Source organism: Microchirus variegatus (genome assembly GCF_963457635.1).
Source record: "Microchirus variegatus genome assembly, chromosome: 5".
Taxonomy (NCBI): Eukaryota; Metazoa; Chordata; class Actinopteri; order Pleuronectiformes; family Soleidae; genus Microchirus; species Microchirus variegatus.
In genome coordinates this window covers 37,306,317-37,327,258 of record NC_139806.1, presented here as the reverse complement: position 1 = coordinate 37,327,258, position 20,942 = coordinate 37,306,317, and the positions used below count along the sequence as shown (strand labels likewise).

The window sequence follows — 20,942 nt, the reverse complement described above, 5'->3', positions numbered from 1 at the left end:
ATGGTTGGGTCTCAGGAGCGCGTCTGACTCGTGTTAATCATAATGTTGGGCAAAGCGTTGCGTCTTTTTCTCCACGTGCCCAGATCTCGCGTGTATCTCTTTAACTGATGAAACCACTGCTGAGTGCGTGATTTGTCTGAGGCGCGGAAAACAAACGACTCCCGTCGAATATCGAGCACCTCGAACGTGTCCTCGCAGTCGGGATCCGTTGACACCACGCAGTTTCCCAGACGTATGGGCTCTCTGAGCACCGTGAACTTCCCGCTGCTTTTGTCCTTGATTAGAATCAGCACTCCGTCTCGGATGCTTTCGCCACCACCCTCCCCCTGATCTCCACGTGCACCTACATCAGTGCCCTGTCCTGGAGCTTCACCTGCCCGCTGAGTGCTCACCATCAGCAGACTCTGGACATTCTGGAACTTGAGGGCCTTGCTTCCCTTCCTCACCCACTGACCATCTGCTGGCTGTGACAGTTGGAGTGGTCCCTCCATGACGAAACGCGTGTACTCTCTGGCCCAACCCACCGTCTTCATCGACAACTCTCGCATCTCGATGTTGATCACCTCGCGGTTCTTGCGGCTGTCGCGGCGGAACGAACGGAGGGACCAGCTGACGCCGTTGCCCTCCTGCTTAGTCTTCATGTTGATGTGCTCTAAGTGAGACTCCACCCGACTCTTGGCCTCACGCAGGCGAGAATAGTCGGGGTGACTTTCGGGGGTGACCTTACTGATGCGGCTCAATAAAAGCGGGTATTTGGTCACGCGCTGGAGGGGTGCCATGAGGAAGGAGCGCAAGTTCATACGACGCAAGGCTGTGTTGTCATTCTGGGAAACATCAAGGAAGATTCTGAGAAGAAAAACAGAAAAATACAGTTTCATTTGGGAATGCTTCAATCATAAGAATTCTGTCTTTGTTCTTTTGGTAAAGGTACCATATGTAAGAATGTGGACAAAAACAGTTACTACATTCAAATTCAAAATACCAAGGTCTTTTTGGTTTCGTTTTCTGACGTAACTGGCAACCCGTGGTTGCTCGGCAGCTGAGACTCTACTGACTGCAATGATTGGTAGATGGCGGTAGGTGGCGCCACATGCCAAAACATGATTTCAAAACATAAACACGATTTGCAGTCTGCAAAATATATATTTTTTTAACGTGAATATTTTGTCTGTACTGTTGTTGTTAGTGAGTTCAGTTTATATGAACATTATTCCTCTTTAAGAAATTTCAGTCTTAACGGTCAATGATTGTGACAAATAGAAATGCAGTTAGTTTTAGCGCTGATGGCTTTGCTCTTTATGACCTGCATTAACTTGCACAAAGCTTCATGAAAATTAAGCTTTTATTAAAGTCTGTGCACGTCCTGGGAGATCTCTATATATGTTGATTAATGGAACTCCCAGGACAGCCTGACTCATCAATGAGCTGTGGTTCTGTCTAAAAATATGAACCATTGCAGCTCTACGCTCAAAATAGAATCTTCTTCTGAATTAGTGATAACCCCTTGTCTTTTCAATGAAGAATTACACAGAACAGTCACAGCAGTAGCTCGAGGAAGCTCCCAAAGAAAACTTTCCCAACCTCATGAACCAACAGAGAGCTGAGTCTTTGTCCTGTGTTTGTACCTGAGCAGTTCTTTCTCCTTCTCCAGTGTGTTGAGCATGTTAACTGAGGTGGACTGCTGCAGGCAGTATGTTTGGAAGGCTGGGAGCATGTTGACAAACTCCAGAAAGATCTCTCCTATGTAAACCGTCAGCAGATCCTCATCGCCCTGAGGTCAACACCAAGAGAGAAAGTGGTCAAGTTAGTTTTAAACACACTCACTTCCTGCTCTGGAAAAACTTGTCATTTCAAGCTTCTTCCAGAAATAGTATATATACATCCTCTAAAAGGTTGGCTGATATGTTCAGTCACCAAAAATATATAATCGGAATATGTACATTTACATTAATAATGTGACTGCAGCAGTTGTAGCATACGGTGACTAACACGTCCATGTGAGTGGATGATATCCTGCTAGTTGTTGTGAATGGAGTCTAATCAGAGCTCGACAGATTTTTATCTACAAATTATCGCAGCAGTTTGAGCTAAGATGGTAATAGTCTCTTCATGGTAAAATCAACTGGTTGTATATCGTGTTGTTTCTTAGGGAGGTATGCATTCTATCAGCCACATAGAAAAACATGGTCCTTTTTCATCTACTGGCGCTTTTCCACTAGTGTGACTCGCCTTGGCACGGCACAGTTATTTTGCTATTCCATTAGCGTATTCAGCCACAGCATTGCTGAAAGCCTGCAATCGCAAGAAGTGTCAGATGGAGTCTGTTTTGCGGTCATGGAGGAAGTACTGAACAATTCTGTTTAACTAACGGGTCTCCAATGACTCACTTTGGTGAAAAAAATCTGAAGTGCGCTCGGTGAATGGATTATCTTCCATTTTCAGGTTTCTACCTTGTGTTAAAGATACTGTTTTGGTGACGGACAGGGTTAGGGGATATAGTGCATCAGCACGTGATCATGGCTCCGTGGTAGCTTTTCACTATCTTTCATGAGAACAGGATGATTCAGTACACCTAAAATAACTGCTTTACAAGTCACGAGTCACTAGTTTGTGCATGTCGCGTGTAAAAATTAAGTCACAGCAGTTTCATGCAGTAATAATGATGTTTTGCCTCCTAACTTAATCAGTCAGACTGTATCAATGCGACTGCCATCACTTCACTCTTTATACACTGATGTTAAATCTTAGCTTCACTGATAGCAATGGTACAGCCAGTGTATTGCCTCTATCTGTCTTTTGGAAAATATCTGGCAACCCAGGAGAGCTTGAGTGTGGGGCGGATGCTAATGTCTGCAGTTTAACATCATTTTACATACTGGTCAGCCCATTTAATTGTTTAACTGCTGAGTTTTAAAGTCAAGTCTTAATGAGATATTGAAATATAAGCTTGAAACCCATCATTATGTCCTTCTAGAATCAGTAACACACAAAAAAGGTTTACATTTACATTACATTTTATGGATGTGAAAGTAACACAAAGGCAGAGAACATTAGAAATCTGTGAGACAGTGAGTGGGTCACCTGGTCAAAGGCCTGGTCGATCGTGTCCTGCAGATGTTCAGTGAAGCGGTCGTTGACGTCTATGAGCTCCTGAACGTTACCAAACACCACAGTGAGCTGCTCAGCGGTCAGCAGTCCAGCGCTCTGCATGGGACAGTAAAATTCCTCTCTGATGATCCGCAGGTCTTCGCCATAGCTTGACTCTGTGTTGAGGAACTCCAGGATGGCTTCTTTGCGCTCTGTGCGTAGTTTGGAGCAACGTTCACACATACGCTCTCCTCGCTCTTTAGAGGAGGCCTCCCTCAGTCCACAGTCTGGACAAGGTCTCTGAGCCTCCCAGGCTCTGAGGGACGCAGACGGCCTCTTCCAGGTTCGGGACAAACCCGGCCCGATGCCACTGTCCACCCGTTCAACCTCAGCTCCTCTGTTTCTGCGGTAACGCCGAGGCTCGCTGTCCTCCTCCTCACGCTCATCGCTGAGACCGACCACGCCGCTGTCGGCACTCAGACTGCTGATGGTGCTCCAGCGATGCTGCCTGGACCGAGTCACACCCAGACCCACTTGACGCTCCTCACCAGGAGGTTCTGAGCGACCGCGCAGTGCTGCAGGAGCTGGTGAAGTGAAGATTCATTAGTGTTTACGGATTGATTCAGTCTGCACAGTCAATTCAAACAACACACACTCACAATTAATAACATCCTCTCCACGCCTATATAATGTGGGCTCGTCATTACAGCTGTGTCAAAATGAAGACTATAGATATTATCTTTCTGCAATTATTAGATTCCAGATTCCTCCAGTTGAGGTTTGAACCTTTGTTGTCAACACAGATCGTGTGTGTGAGTCTGGTAATACTCACGTTTTGAGGCCATAAATGTGTTTACACAGTCATATTATGGAGATGTTGTTCCTTTGCAGAGACGTTAAGCAAAGCAAATAATTCCTCATCTTTGGGAACTTGTGAAGTAGTGATGGGAACGGCAGTTCATTTGACTGTACTGAATCACTAGAATCAGTTCATTAAGATAAAATGTTCAAAAGATTCGTTCACTGATTCGTTCAGTGCTTCATGCTTTAGATTCACGTCCTCAGTCTCACAGTTGAGTGTGTCAGTACGTTCGCAGGTGAGTGACTGCACAAACTCTCGTGCCCTGACAGACTCCACCTCCCTCCCACTATATTCCCAAATAAGTGAGGGATGGGAACACATTTTATTAACATTGCCTTTACCACATACCAAAAAAACACCTATCTACAGATTTCCTTGTCATCTTTTGGACAGATTCAGTGATGGTGTAAGTTACAGATGCCTTAATAGCTTTGGGGAAAAGCAGTGACACTGGAAGGGTGAATTCATGAATGCACACAACAGAAAACTGAACAATACAACATAATTTAATTTGCCAGCTCCCTGAAACTAAACGTTGTCATGCCCAAAGTGCAAATTCATAAAGGGTTGAAACCAAATGAAAGCATAATGTGATGGTGGAACAAACTAGGTTAACCAAACAATAAACAGTCAATATTCCTCTAATGTGCAGGAAAGAGAAACAAGGTCACCATTTGACATCATGACTGACTCCTAAGGCTGCTGTCAAAGAGTTGCTGTTGACAGGAAAAAGCATTAGTGTGTGTGTGTGTGGTGGGGGAGATGTTCTGAAGGGTCTAACAAAAAGACAATAACGATTTGCATGAAGGAAATGTGGGATGGAAGGGGTTCATTTCAAGAACCAGTGCATGATTGATGGCCTCATCGATTATGGAGTGAGTTACAGGCATGGTTCAGTTCATAAAACATGTATGTTGTGCCGTTTGTGCCTTGAGGTGTAGAAATAAATTGTTTTGTCCAGGAAGTTATACGTCAAGCTAGATATTTTACTCTTACTGGAAAAAACAAACAATTTTCATCAGAGCTGATGCATAAAATATGGATAAATGAAGTGTTAGAAATGGTTTCCACGAGTGTCTACTTCATATTAACCTGTGAGCACAAACCAACCACCAGAGCTACAGTTACAATGATTCTGACTCACTCAAAATATAATATTCTTCTATTCAGGATTTAACTGTTAACAAACACAAAACATGTCAAACTCGTGTGTCATGTACTCACCACTGTCTCGGTCGCGGTCTCGCCGATGGCCTTGGTGTCGAGCGGCAGCAGCGATCTTCATCTCCAGCTGTTTGCGCTTGGAGGCGTCGGCTGGCATGGGGTCGCTGTAATGTGGCCGCAGGCGACACTCGCGGTGCGCCCTCACCGTCTCCACCGGCTCATAGGCCGCGTCCGAGCTGGAGCGCCTGCAGCCCAGACTGCTGAGCTGCTGGGTGAAAGGACACATGTTTCATGTTTCTATAGCAACACAAGAAAACATCTGCAGAGAAAATGATGACGAGAGAAAAATGTCCAGCCGGTCCAGTCACCTTCATCATCATCATCATCATCATCACCAAAACGTGGAGCAACCGTCTGCTCTCACATTCTATCCATGCACTGACAATTGCTCAGTAAAATTTTCGAGTCACTTCAGATCTTCTTGACATACATTCATTCTTTAAACAAGCACCAGCCTCTCAATACACAACACACACACTCACACACTTGCTAAGCCCTCGGGGTATGAGCTCCATCTCTGGTCGTAACCGTCTGCACGCTTCAGGAAAGCTAATCATGAGCAGATGCTGAATGCTTATCGGCTCCATTTGGTGAAACACAGCAAGGTCGTTCTATAACACAAAAGTATTAAAGTTCTATAACCAGCTCTATGTGAGAGATATTTTCATGTACAACGTCAGCATGCTCTGTGTCACAACAATATCTCTGTAAATATCTCTGCAAAATACACATTTCATAGTGAGCTGCAGCACTAAACGTTAGTCAGCAACACAACCAAGCATCTGCTCTTATCAAAACCATTCAGCCTTAGAGATGAGGTCTGTCCCTGAGTCACAGTTTAAAGAATCTCCAGTATTTTCTTCAATGGCAAACAGTGATGACATCACCCTTAAGAATCTGAATCTCATTTTGAAGCTTTGAGATTCTCGCTTAGATCAGCACCTTGTATAGGTTTCAGAGCTGAAAATGACTGTATGATGCTAGCTGTCACTCACATTTGTGTCCAATCACGTGTGCCATGATTTAGCCTCAGTTTTCCTCAGAATAGGATCATGTTCTGTTGAACCTGAACCTAACGTTGAGAACATTAACTCTTCAGGATCTAGAGAGAAGTATATTCTATTTTCACAGACTTCCATTCAAATTGTGTTCTTTTTGCAACCAGGGAGTTGCCCCTAGTGGCAATTCAGTGTATTCTTACTTCCTGTTTGGCCTTAACAATCAGACCAGAAGACTATGCACATTTTTGAAAATAAAATCGATGGGTTTTCATATATTTATGAGGTGAAACAAGGTATTTCTTGACACTGACATAGACAAACACTCCTCACGTGGCTTTCAAAATCTGTTTAGGGTCTATCAAGCCCCTGAGAGTTGGCTGATATTGAAAGTTCAAAGGTCATGCCTCTTACATGGACCTCCTCACCTGAGGGTCATCATCCACATCCACTGGATTTGATGGTTTGATCGTCTCTCTCGTGATTACATGTTGACAATTCTCCTGCAACTACACCCCACTGAAAGGCGTCGCATTGTTTTAATCGCCTGCCGGCAGACAGTGATAAACAGCTTGCAGCAATCAAAGGAGAACAATTCACGCTCGAATGAATTAACAAAGAGCAGCTCTTACTTAAAGAACGCAGAGTCAGGGTCCACTGCGGATTCAAAGCCAAAAATCAAACGCACATCCACATCATACAACCTGCAAGCAAGATATGCGACTCCATGTCAGTCCGACTCTTCTGTTCTGCAGATGCACAGAGAGGCTGCACGATATTAGCTGCAGCTGAGGCTTGTGTCAGGCTTCATCCAGCAGAGAGGAGCATGAATGTAGCTCGTTTAATCCTCTCTTCGCTGCAGCTTCACACGTCGAGCTGATGCTGGAAAACAGTTCTGCCTCATTCTCAAATACCTCTGCATCAGTGTGTCTGAGCGATGTGTGCATGTGTGTGTTTGTGTCGCAGTCCCCTTGCTTGTCCCTGTCATCCTTGCATACCAATAGATCTGTGTTTCTGCACATTGTGAGGCAAGCGGTGAAAAGCGGGCGAACAAAGACACACACACACACACACACACACACGCACAGAGAGAGAGAGAGACGACATAAAATGGAATATCAAAAATGAAAAGGAATCCTTACGCATTCTCCTGCTTCCTCTCCTCTTTCCGCTCCTCCTGCAGGCGTCTCTTCGCCAGCCTCAGCTCCGCAGGTCGTTGCCGACGTTGCCATGGCAACGACGGAGGGCTGACAGTCGGTAGAGGGGGCGGTGATGTCACAGCCTCCATGACGGTCACATGACAGCCTGACAGGGGTCTCGGCGGAAATCTCTGCACTGCAGCTGGTAGTCAGAGGAAGAGAGTGAGGTAAGGATGGATGGAAGGAAGGAAGGAGAGAGTGAAAGGGAAGGACAAGGGGGAGAGGGAAAGGTAAGGAGAGGGAGGATACAGGAAAAAGAAAGTAAATGAAGAAGCAAAGTCAAAGGAGGAAGAATGGGGGGGGGGGGGAATAATCATGCTAGCAGAGCTCTCTTCTCTTTACAGCTCCCCTGTCATTCATTCCACCTAATTCCTTCCTTCTCTGCTTCCTGCCATGTTTTCTTCTGTCCTCATCACCCGCCCCTTCACTTCCATCATCATCATTCTACAACCTCCTCAAACACAAAAATCAATAGTGCTTGTCTTGCACCCTCACCCTTAACCGTGCAACAGGGGGACAGTAATTGGACACATTGGTGGACATCGACACCTGAACTCAGACACAGGGACACTGCCTGCACACAACCACACACAACCACACACAACCACACACAAAAATATGTCACATTTTTTCTTCTTTCACTCTTTTGTCTGATAGCAGAGAATCAATTATTGAGAAAAAGAGATTTATGCATGCATTTGTAAAAAGGAAAGACAATTCAGAGAAAAAGCAAGTGAAGTGTCGCCTAAATCTGCCTCATTCAAATGTTAGATAATACACTTCTGACTTGGGAATCATCATAAGGGAAAAATTAATGATTTATCTTTGAAAGTGTTTTGTTCACTCATTTTTATGTACTGAGTTTGTCAAATACTGAAATTTAATAAATGACTAAAAACTGATGCAATGAAGTCACTTTTAAAAACCAAAATCTTGCTTTCTCTCCCTTTCTGTGATATATGTTCAATAAAGGCACATAAATAACAACAATAATAAAAGTCTAAATGTGGAGCAGACCATTCTCAGTGCTTTAATCTGACCAAAATGTTTTGACCACTTGAGGGCACATGAACACCATGAGTAACTAAACCAACACTGATAATCCCCTAAAAAGTAAATGTCCCACTCCCTCTACTCTCTGATGTTTGTGCAAAAGAGAACATGTGGGTTTATCAGAGTTTGTTTTTTTGTTGTTGTTGTTTTTTGATAAGAAAGCCAATAACCCATCTTTCTGTCATTTCTGAAAACACAGAGCGATCAAAACAATCACATCTGCAGTGAAACCAAAACTATGAGCTAAAAGAGGCTAAGAAAGAAATACAATTCCCTTGTGGGGTCACACTGCAGCTCAGAAATAATGCACACACCATTAAAAACAGGAAGTACAGACTACATACACTATTGATTTTGTTTTTCAAACACTGGTGAGCTTCACAGTCCAACAAGCACAGGCTCAAACCTATAATAAACCGCTATCGCCACCAAAAAAAGAAAAATCCTTGAAGCAGCAGTTTTTACAGGTCATTATTATTTTATGTAAATGAACGTTATACTGTAGTCGCCATATTATAGAGACTCAGCAGAGTCTGGCACCGAAGGAATGAAAAACCATGACCTTTTTCTCTATGTAACAACAGAACAGCAGCTATACATTTACAAACTGTAAGAAAATTAACTGTATTCAGTCATAATGGGGTGTGAGATTACTGACGTGTTAAATTTAAATATTTAATTCACTGATAACAATGATACACACACTAATTCACAATTTAAAATGTTATTTACAGTCTGTTTGCATGCAGAAATGCTGTATAAGTGTATTTCCTCGTGGATCCATCTTTCAGTTTCTGTCACCAATACATGACAATCATTTGGACTGTAGTACCTGGTTTAACCTCTAGTTGCATATCTTAAATACAACCAATTTAAAGGTGCATTATGTGATAAATCTAAATCAACTGGCCATAAAATCCTCCTAATATGTCACAGAGACTCAGGAATAATGTTCATATAACAAACTGAACTCACCAACATCAACAGTACAGACAAAATATTTGCATTAAAAAAAATATTTTGCAGACTGCAAATCGTTTATTTTTTGAAATCATGTTTTGGCATATGGCGCCACCTACCGCCGTCTACCAATCATTGCAGTCAGTAAAGTCTCAGCCGCCGAGCAACCACGGGTTGCCAGTTACATCAGAAAACGAAACCTAAAAGACCTTGGTATTTTGAATTTGAATGTAGTAACCGTTTTTGGCCACATTCTTACATATGGCACCTTAATGATAATGTTGTCCACTATTTACTCATAGGCACATTTTTGACGTGTTAACGGAAAATTGACTTCTGATGTGTCTTTATAAGTTTATTACCTTGTTATAATTATCTTATCTCCACTCCTCACATCAATCCCTAAACCATTTGTTGTTTGCTTTGTTTACTATTTTTCATTAACTTTTTTTGGTCCACTCCAGAACTTGAGGAGATGTCTTCAGTTCATATTGGATGCTTTGACCAAAGAAAACCCCAGTATATCAAAATGTATTGACTGCTTGCATACATTATTAATTACATTACTTTAGGAGAGCATAAAGAAGCAATTTCTACCATCTTTGGTATCACTTTTTGGGCCAAACAGAAGTCTGTCTCCATTACCTCCCTGAATTCGCACACCTGCATTTTTCCTTCTGCAATTGCTGAAACTGCAGTTCATGTAATTTACTCCATTTACTTTCCCTTTAACTCTATTTTATTGACACCTTAAGATTATAACAATTAGCTAGTTTATGCCAGTCCACTGATGTCATTAATCAGTGCTTTTTTAACCTCTGCTGTGATATTTTATGCAATTCACTTTGTCCTCTATCGTCTTTCACATAAGGTCTCATTATTCTAATGTTAACTCAGTTAAAATGCTGTAATTTTTCAACCTTTCAATCAAGTCATAAAATGATATCTCATCATTTCCCTGGACCTCTTCAGCACACACACACACACACACACACACACACTACTCCAAGGTCAAAGGTGAACAATGGGCGAAAGATTAAACTGGTGCAGACGCAGAAAAGAGCGCTGACATAATTAATGTCGTTTTAAAGATTCAGCTCTAAAGCGTCTAATCAGTTTCCACTTGGACACTTGGTCATTAAATGCCTCTCCTTCACAGCGTTTGCTGTCACGTCTCATATGATGTATGAGAAGTAATAACCTGCATCTTAATATGTTGGGAAAACCACTGTATGTGATAGATCACCGCTTAAATCTGTGCAAAGTGAGACTTGAATTAGCCCATCTGTCATTTTCTCTGATGCATAATCGTATCAAGGAATTAAATGAGCATTTCTCCTGTAGTGATCACATCTAGAACAGAATAAATAAAATATATACTTAATAAAGTGGACTCCTAAAATGTTACACATAACTGATGCACCTTTATTGCATATACGGTTAATTCTGTGCTGCTGCTTTAATGTTTCCCTCTACGTAGATACTAAAAACCCTCAAAGGTGTAATAATATGAATATTACTCTAATAATGAATCCTGTGCCGTATCATGCTGTGTAAGCTCCGACTGGTTGAAGTTAAATACCTTGGGGTGTAGAGATCACACAGAATATCATAAAGGAGGTAAATGTGTACACATAATTTAAAAAAAATCACAGGAGATGTTTAAATGTAACTTTAGAATTCCCTTTGTATGAAGAATGCTGAATGTGAGATCATTTAGTCTGTAGCAGGTTCTGGAGGATGACAATTAACCAAGGATTTTTATAATAAAATGTTCTGTTCATTCAGAGAAAATGTTTGAAACCATGTCCAACAAACAAAATGTCTGACTTCTCTTCTAGCACTGCTGCTGGGTTCAAAAGTTGTTGTTTTTTGTATCATAATTAATCAAAGGATTAAACCATTACATTTAAAGCAACATATTCATGATGCCCTCAGGATAAATTAAAATAACTCTTCAGTTTGGTTGGAGTACTTGGCAAAGCTGAGGACTTTTCCATCAGCAACACCTGAACATTTTGTTTCTAAGTAGAACATTTCACCATTCAAACATGCTTTTTAATGAAGATACTCAGGGAAACATTATAACTGCTATTCTGTCATCGACCACACACTGCCAACAACCAAGATCTGGACACAGGTCGTCTTTATCTGGCTGAAAAAAAACATCCTTGAGTAAAGTAATCGAGTTACTGTAACAGTTACCTACTACTGCATCTTCACGTTGAAAGAATCTAACGAATGAAACAAAATGTGCGTTTTAGTGCATGGTACAACTACGTACCTGTCCATATGTATCCAAGCTTACCGAGGATCACAATGCATAGAAATATTCCCTTGATGTTCTAGGTTGTGAATGACATCAATAGGTTCAACCAGTAAAACAATATCACTGGTGACCCTGACGGTCAAAAAACCTTATTACGCCAAACTTAGTAGCTAAAACAGACACATATCTCCGATCTCTTTGTATCAATAACGTCAAAGGTATCAAAGTGTCCATCGTGCCTTTTATCTAAAGAAAACAACAAAGAGCAAGAAAACCAGACTATATTTAATCAAAGGCATAAAGCCAACGGTTGACATTAACTACATTAGACAAATCACACTGTAACAAGTAATCCTGCATTAACCATCTGAATCAACCCCAAACTAACCCTAACCCCACATTGGCTCCTACATTTTCCTAATTGGGAGACAGCGAGGCGACCAATTACTCAAAGTAATAGCAAAGAGGAGCCTACAACATAAATGCATCAACAGTAACCTCCCTCCCCCCGTATGCACTTCAGTTTTATGAGTCCATTTCACAGACGAGACAGAGCTTTTGGACAGGTCTCTCCAGGATGCTTGATTTTGTTTTAGCAGAGCTGGTTTTAGCTAAACTTAACCCCACAATGACTCCTACAACGACTGAGACCTTATACCATATACTACAGTATATAGAGCTCATATTTCTGTTCTGCTACAGTTTAACCTCATTCTATGAGGTTTTTTTTACATAAAAATATAAATGTTGCATATACGATTGTGTAAATTAGAAGTCAATTAGAATTTAGAAGATTAGAGATGAAAAATGATCTGTGTTTTTATAATGTCACTTATCAATGTGGCTCTGACTGTTGACCAGGAGGCAAAATATTTGAAGATATCACTTTAAGCCTTTTTCAGGATTTCATGAACTCCAACCAACCATTTTGCAGACTTGCGTTCAAACCTGGCAACCCACCAAGGGACATAACACCAGAGCTGGATGAGAGAGGCTAGAGTCATGGAAGGCACTGTTGCAGAAATAGTATGATTTAATAATAAGATCATAATAATAAGCCAGTGTACCAGGCTCATTCTGAGCACTGGTTATAAGAGCTACCATCAAGTTTGAGGTATGTTAGAAGTGACTTTGAATCAATTATGCATTTTAATTAAAGAAAAAAATGACTTCAATATGTGGAATGGCAAAAATTGTTAGGTCAAAGTTAAGTTTAATTTTGTCTGGTTTTATTCTCTCTGGTCTGACTTAGATCATAAGAAATGATATGAAAGATACAAATGTGTTTGGTAAATGTGGGATATTGGCTTTTTCCAAAGTTAGTTGAAACACAATGAACTACAGTTATTGACTTAAATATATGTGAGACGGCAGAGTTTGCATTCTCTTACAGAGAAGTCTGACTGTTCTCATGATGACTGATGTTAATAATAATGAATATAGGTTGTTTAGCTGCTTCTGAGTTTTAACTCGAGGTAATGATACATTACAATGAGATTGTGTTTCTCTTCTGTTTAATGTTTAGATATGAACAGTACATTAATGTTTAGATATGAACAGTACATTGATGTTTAGATATGAACAGTACATTAATGTTTAGATATGAACAGTACATTAATGTTTAGATATGAACAGTACATTAATGTTTAGATATGAACAGTACATCCATAGCAAAGTGACTTTTGACTCAAATCAGCCTTCGGTTTCCCAATTTATTCAGTCAAAATGTTCAAAAGTTCAAAATGACTGTCTTTTTTAGCATATTTAAAAGTTGAATATCTGGGAAATGATCTTCAACTTCTATATTCATATGACTTGACTTTTCGATTTTTGCAAGAACGACTTTGAACTTGCATTAGACTTACGAATTACAAATTGAGAGTTACTTGTGACTTACTCCCATCTCAAGAACATGTAAATCCCACATAGACGAGACCTATTGACACAAACTGGGATCCAAACCTGGGACCTATTTGGACCTATACAGTGCTGTGATGTAATAAATTCTGCAAACCACATTTAGTTATAAACCATGACTTTGGTGCTCCAGTCACACAGACTAACATGTACTAAAATCATAGCATAAAGTATATTTTCTGCTCCCCTCAGAGCAGCAGAGATTCAAACATCCATCACTCCTATTACCAGTGCAAACTCAGACGTGACAGGCAGGGAAAGATAAGCATATATCTCCCATTAGCTTGAAGGGGTTAGAGAGTTTACATACAAAAGGTCTAATCAAGTCTTCCTTTGTGTAATATTATTTACATAGAAGCGTACACAATCATCAGCAAACCTCCTTTGGTTTGTCCTCAGAATCTATTGTGCTGTTCTACTGTGATTTTTCTGCCACATTAGATTGAGATATAGTCTGTGACATAATTTGTTGTCAAGTCAACATTAATTACTCTTTATTTTAATAGAAGGATGTAAAAATGTAAGGATATGAAGTGTTTCCAACAAAGAACGTTTTGCTGTGAAAATGATTAATTATTCGGCCTTAGTCTGGATGAATTTAGCCAACAGCTGACAGCGAAGGAGAGGAGAGACTGAGGGAAATGATGGGTCTGTAGAGACGCTGTTAGACCTCAGTCTGTCTGTACCAGCCTCCTGCCCACAGTCTCTGCTGCAGAGCCAACTCTGTTAGCTGCAACAGCTGTTATCACAATAACGGAGATAAATCGATAACAGAGACGGGGCTTAAACAGATGGACTCATGCACACACACACACACACAGGTCTGCACAGCTATTCTTCTGAGGACACTGCCCTGAGTCCCAGCATAAACATAGAGTAATCCATAATCAGTTCATGTCCAATCTGAACTGAACCACAATTCAAAATGTATCTCCTTAGGAATGAGATCCTGCCTCATTAGGGCGAGGTTTTGGTCTCCATGAGGACTATACTGGACCTGACAAGGTCAGTGTTCATGCCAGGAAAGGTCCTAGCAAATACAAATATACATATATAAACACACACATATTCTTGTACAATGTCCTTAGTAAAGACACTCATATGCATAATTGCATGCTGTTCTTCCTGCAGCATCAATGACAGCATTCTTTACAGCAGTGTTTCCCAACACTGGTCCTGTGGGAACACTGTCCTAGATGTTTTAGGTCTTTCCCTGCTCCAGCACACCTGATTCAAATGAATAGTTTGTTATCAGGCTTTTGTAGAGCTCACTAATCAGCTGACCATTTGAATCAGGAGGAAAACATGTAGGACAGTGTTCCCCCAGGACCAGACTTGGGAAACACTGATTTACAGTATCTACCTGTGTGCAATATCACAGAGTAAAAAGACTTATTCTGCCAATAATAAACACATGAACCCTATACTCCACCCTCTCCTCCTCCCCCAGCACAGACTAACCTTTTCTTGATGAGGTCCAGTGCGGAGCCAATGAGTCCGTCCTTCATCTTATAAATCTTGGCTCCATAGCTGGACAGGTCTGTTCCCTCCAGAAGGAGCGCTGGGCAACAACTGGAGGGTCGCTCCCATTTCTCCCTGTTATGCGGGAAAGGAACCGACCCAGCTGTTTCCAGACTGCTCCTCCTTCGCCTGCTGCTCACTTCATCTCCCCCTGCAGTGAGCGCTTTCGCCGCCTGGGCTGAGCTGCACAGCGGCTGCAGGGGTGAACGTGGAGATGGGCCAGTGCGGATGGGAGAACACGTGCTGGTGACCGAGGTGGACGAGGAGTTGGGATCAGCGCTGCTACCGTTTACAGTGTTAAAAGTCTGCAGGAGTTCATCACTGTTGCCTGTCCTTTCACCTTTACTCTTGTCTCCCCCCAGCTCCTCAGACTCTCCTCTCAGATCTCTGTTTCCTGTCTGACGGACAGTGTGTTCAGAAGGAGGAGACACCTCCCCGTCTGATGCTTGTGCATCCAGCATATCAACCTCAAGGTTTCCAGGTACCACAGATCCCGCTGTGGACTCTTTCCTGTGCTCCTCCTCCTTCTGTCTCATCCTCTTAAACTCCTCAAATGTAGGGATGTGCAGCCGTCCCACTGGAGGTCTGCGGCACTTGGATGCAGAATCGAATCCATTCCTGTCCCCTGCGATGTTGTCCACTGTGCAGGACGTTCTTACCATCTTTGGTGTAGACGGGGAGTCGTGGAGAGTGAGGTTGGGGCTGCTGTTCTGCCTCCGGAGCTGTAGGCGTCTCAGCACCTCCTGCTTGATGTCCTCAGGGTTTGTGATGCGTGACACGGACGGCGGTCTGGGACCAGCCCCTGTCGAGCTGACGTGATGCATGCAATCCTTTTCGACAGGTGCAGCACTTGGGGTCACTTGGGGACGCATTGGGAGGGGTTTCAGAGACTCAACTGCTGACCTTGCACTCTGGAGGCGGAGTTTCTCCCTCAGGCCTTTCCTCGCATCCAATTCGTCAATGCCAACTGGAAACAGCAACTGAGGGAAAAGTGGTAGGTCCTTCCTGGGTAAACCATGTCGAGGGTAGAATGCCATGCCATCTGGGTTTGCTATTAGTCCATGATCCCCCACAACAGAACTATCGGGCGGTCCGTCATACCAGTGGCTAGTTGATGTATAGTGTAAAATAAACTCACTGTCTACGCTCCTGTAGGGGGCAGCACTGAATGCACACAGGCCAGAATCTGCCACAGTGTTCCAATTCAGGTTCTCCATACTCCTGTAAGGTCTGCTGCCGTTGCTTCCTGTGTGAACGCAGGAGCTCGGGGTCATGCCCTGACCCAAGCCAAACCCTAGAGGGCCCTGTCGGCTGGAGCAGTACCTCAGCCCCAGGTTAGTGAGCAGGGTGCTACTGTTACACCTGGACATGAGCGGGAAGGGAGTTCCTTGGATTCCCGGGTAGTGAGATGCATTTGGTCTGCAGCGGGGGTATGAGGACAGGGGGTCCGGGGACAGGGGGAGGTTGGCGATACAAGGCTCCATGGCTGCAGCAGAGGACGAGGAGGTGTAGTCACATAGTGGAGGAGGTTTTTACGTCTGGCATGACTGTGGGCTGAGTGAACAGCACTCAGACACACAGTCAGCAGCTCTGAAGATCTTCAGCCTGCAGGGACACAAACACACAAATGTTTGAGGATAAAATAAGACAGAAGCCTGTAAACACCTTTAATAATGTGATTGTGGCCCTGATTTATTTTTGATGGTTCATAAAGTTCAGATACATCTATATTATCCCAGTGAGCCAATGTTTAAAGTACTGTATTTCTGTATAGTGTGTGGAACCATTAAATCCATAATATCAAATAGCTGCCTGAACGTCATAGAATGCAATTTCTGATGATTTTGTGTTTACCTCTATGGATTGAACTAAACATTTTTTTTTTTTATGTTGAAATATATTAATGGCTGTACAATTTTCATAAACAGAAACTTTTTACATTCATTTGTGCATCGTTTTATGGACTGAAGAAAGATGTGACATCTTCCAGCTGTATATAAGATGATGTTTGTCAACTCCATTAATACATTTAAGCAAATCAACAGTCAAACTAACAAGAAGTCTTCTAAAATCACTCAATAGGCTATTTTAGGAGATTTTTGTTGTTCTGCCTCTGTTTGCTCTGTGTGAGAAGAATCTATGTCATATTATTTGTTTGTCTTTAATATTAAAATGGCTTCTACCAAAACTATCAGATATGACTAAAAGCATTAGAATTCACTTCTTAAACTTGTTGTGGGCTGTTCTTCGTATCTTCTATCATCTAACCTGTCTGCAGATGTCTCACTTTACTAGCGCAATATTGCAGTTGCTTCCTTCAGTCTTGTATCACGCTGTGAGATCTAAACACTACACTGTGAAACACAAAGAGTGTTGTGTGGAGCTGTCAGATATTGATTTGACAATTGTTTGTTGTAATATTTAAATTATGCATAATGGCTTTAATTTATAAGTATGTATGTTATTGTGTGTGTAGATTAGCATTATCAGCATACAGATTAACAGTGTTCAGCTATAAAACCTTGTCAGTTTTTAACTTTCTAATGGTCTTTGTTAAAAGTATTTATTTAAAAGTGAGAGTTCAGACATGAACATCTTGATATAATCGTTCCGTACCAGATTACAGCTTCAAAATTGAACTTGCAAACACAGCTAAGGTCTTACAGTATATCTCCAAATCCACAACTGATACTTTACACAGTGTGTTTTGTCAGACACACACACACACACACACACACACACACACACACACACACACACACACACACACACACACACACACACACACACACACACACACACTATGGAATATTGGATACAGAGTCTCTTTCACAAGAATAATCACATTCAGTCTCATATAAATGACTCTCTGTCTACCCCCTCTGGCTTTTTCCCTTTTTTTCTTTCTCTGCAGCAAGAATAATAATCGAGGGATTATTGCCCTGCTTGTCTAGCTATTAAAACACGAGATTGAGAGACAGATATAGAGACAGACGAGGTAGAAATGAGGGAGGGCTGGTAACAGAGAGGAAGAAGAGAGCGAAAGAGGAAATGAATGTGGAGCTAAGAAAAAGCAGTACATTTGGGGGTAAAGTAATGAAGATAACAGCTCGGCTGTCTGCTGGAAAAGCAACTCTGTGCTTTCACTCTGATTAATCAGACAGTTGCAAATTAGCAAGAAGCCTAAAAAGAGGAAGACAGTAGTAGGTGTAGTACATCGCTCTCTCTCCCTCTCACAGTAATGAGTACAAATACCATGTAGGCCTTTCAAACACAGACATTAATCAGCTATATCTTACGTTATGTCTGTGTCACACTCAGCATTACAGGATTACAGCTGTGATTATGACACACAGGGACTCAGAGGGCTCATCCCTGATGCATTAGGTGAATAATAAAACCCAAATTATCTTTAACGCTCCCCGATGCAAAAGCACGAACGGGCCGAGGCACTTCTCTGCAGCTTCACAGTGTAATGGATAAATCTTCATTCTGCACATGTGAGAGGTGAGCGAGGATGTGAGCACAGTCAATCAGTAACCTCCGTAACAAGCACAGGTGGTTTCCCTCAAATCTCATTTATTGGCTGTTTATTAAATGGAGAGTGCTCCAAAACAAACACACACACACACACACACACACACACACCCACACAAAACCAGAGGGCATGAATCTGGAATCTAAATGTAGTATAACTTTATATGAAGTCACACAGATGTAAACAGCACAGACTTAAGGCCACATTATACTTCTCCGACTGCGTAATGCGTTATCCGACTGCGTCACCACGGAGACGCCTCAAGACTTTATACTTCTCCGTCGTGGTGACGGACACGGGCTGGAATTTCCCGCCCGATCAGTAGGGGTCGCTACGCAAGGTTGTTGTGCTTTTGACTACAGTGAGCAATGGTGTCTGAGAGAGAAAGAGAGAGAAAGACTGTTGTTGTTGAAACAGTGGCCGTTTCTCACTTTTCTGTGTCACGGAACGCAGTTTTAAGATAATTTGAGGCGAGAAATTGTCCATTTAGAGTCTAAACATGTTTGTGTGTGTTAAGATATGACGTATTTATAGTTTGACAGCGATGTTGTCGGTGGTGATCAGCTCCGCCTCTGTGGACGCTCGGTGCTCACTGTGAGCCGGCACAGAGCAGCTTAGCTCGACCTGTCCTGAGGACCAATCACAGCTCTTGCCGTCTCCGTTGTCCCTTGACGGAGTGACGGACACTTTCGTGCAGTCGGAGACGACGCAGAGGACTCTGCGTAACCTACGTAGAGCACTTTACGCAGGAGTATAAATTGGGCTTTAAGGCCTGTACATACAAGAACAGAGAAATGTGTTCTCTCTCCCTGATGTGGGAGTTCTCACAGCTCGTTCTCAACACATCACCTTTTTTCTTGAGTGGTGACCGACTGTCACGGGGTCACCTGCTTAGGGACTGTTTTTTGTTTATTTCCTGTGTTCATCTGTTTCACTAACTCTCCTGTCATTACAGACCTTATAACCCTCTGTCTGCCCTACAATTACCTCATTCCTCTCACCTGAGCTTCCCCGCCCACTTCCACACCTGGTCCTCATGATCCTCATCAGCCTCCCATTCAGTCTCCCTTTCAAATACACAACCCATTCTCATTCACCCTCTGTCATCCTGATCGTCACATGACACATGCCCTGCTCTCGTCCTGCATGTTTTAATCTGCCCAGAGACTTTGCCTGTTTGTCTGCTAGAGGTTTTCAGGGCCTCTCTCCTTCAGTTTTGTTTGCTTCCTAAGTTATTTTGTTACTTTAAATAAACTTTGTATTTGGACACTCTGAATTCATGCTTTTGGGTTCAGTGCTTTATGAGGAATTATACCGACAACTATTGTGATTAGACAGAAATGTGGCCATGGTCCAATGGCACGGAAGGTTGTACAGTAATGGATAGTTTTGAGGATCTGCTGGCCAAGGTAGTAAGGATCTTCTTTATAAGGCATATAAAGACAAGCAAATTGCAAAACATTGTGCACAGATGGCGATACCTTCGAGATGGCGTGTACAGATAAAGAAGAGTACACTTGAGTTTCTCATGAAGTATGAAATGTCCTGGCTAAGAACTAACTTTGTTATAATTCTTGCCACCTTGTGAAAAAGAACACATTTTTTTAGTATTGAGAGTATTTGTGGAGTACGTACAGACCTTAAGTCAAATAGAAAGATACAGCAGTAATTGAAATATAACCATTTTAGAAAATATACCAATATTGTGAATGGTTTGTACTTGTATAGTACTCAAAGTTGCTTTACACTACAGTTTTTTTATTCACCTATTCCCTCACACTTTCATACAGCGCATCTATGTGCAGCACAATTTCTATCACATACATATAAACACATATAAGCCTCAAAAATGGCACCAATAATCAAAAGCAGGGTACACATTTGACTTTTCTATAATGAAAGTCTTGGTTTTATTCCCCCTTTTGGCTGTCTGTACTATACATATTATAAAAAACATTATATTTTCTCTGCAGTCTTGAGAACAACCTTCTAAACCTTATTTGCACTATATTGTGTTGAAACCCAAATCATCAGCAGATGAATGAACAGATGACAGTGATGATTAAATCAGAAATCCAAGTATTTCCTTTTCTATATAAAAAAGGACAAAGCTGGATAATTGGGAGGTTTTCACTGTCAACAAAAAGTCAAACATATTGTCTGTTTAATCAGAGATTGATTACTTATAATGCAGCAATGTCAAAGGAATCCAAATAGGATTTTCTAACTAAGTCTCACTGAGCTACAACACTGAATGACTGGATGACTGTTCCTTCATTTCCACCAACACACACACACACACACACACACAAAC

The 20,942-nt window shown here is 41.9% G+C and overlaps 1 protein-coding gene across 1 annotated transcript; it reads right to left on the bottom strand.

The window, feature by feature from the left end:
* Positions 1-11: 11 nt before the first annotated feature.
* Positions 12-19,715, bottom strand: arhgef49 (Rho guanine nucleotide exchange factor 49; the record flags this gene model as incomplete). The annotated part of the gene is made up of 8 exons (XM_083889763.1): positions 12-846; positions 1,626-1,771; positions 3,082-3,671; positions 5,174-5,381; positions 7,314-7,512; positions 15,031-16,576; positions 16,670-16,695; positions 19,630-19,715. The coding sequence occupies 8 exons, from the start codon at positions 19,713-19,715 to the stop codon at positions 12-14; spliced, it is 3,636 nt and encodes a 1,211-aa protein (XP_083745889.1).
* Positions 19,716-20,942: the final 1,227 nt, after the last annotated feature.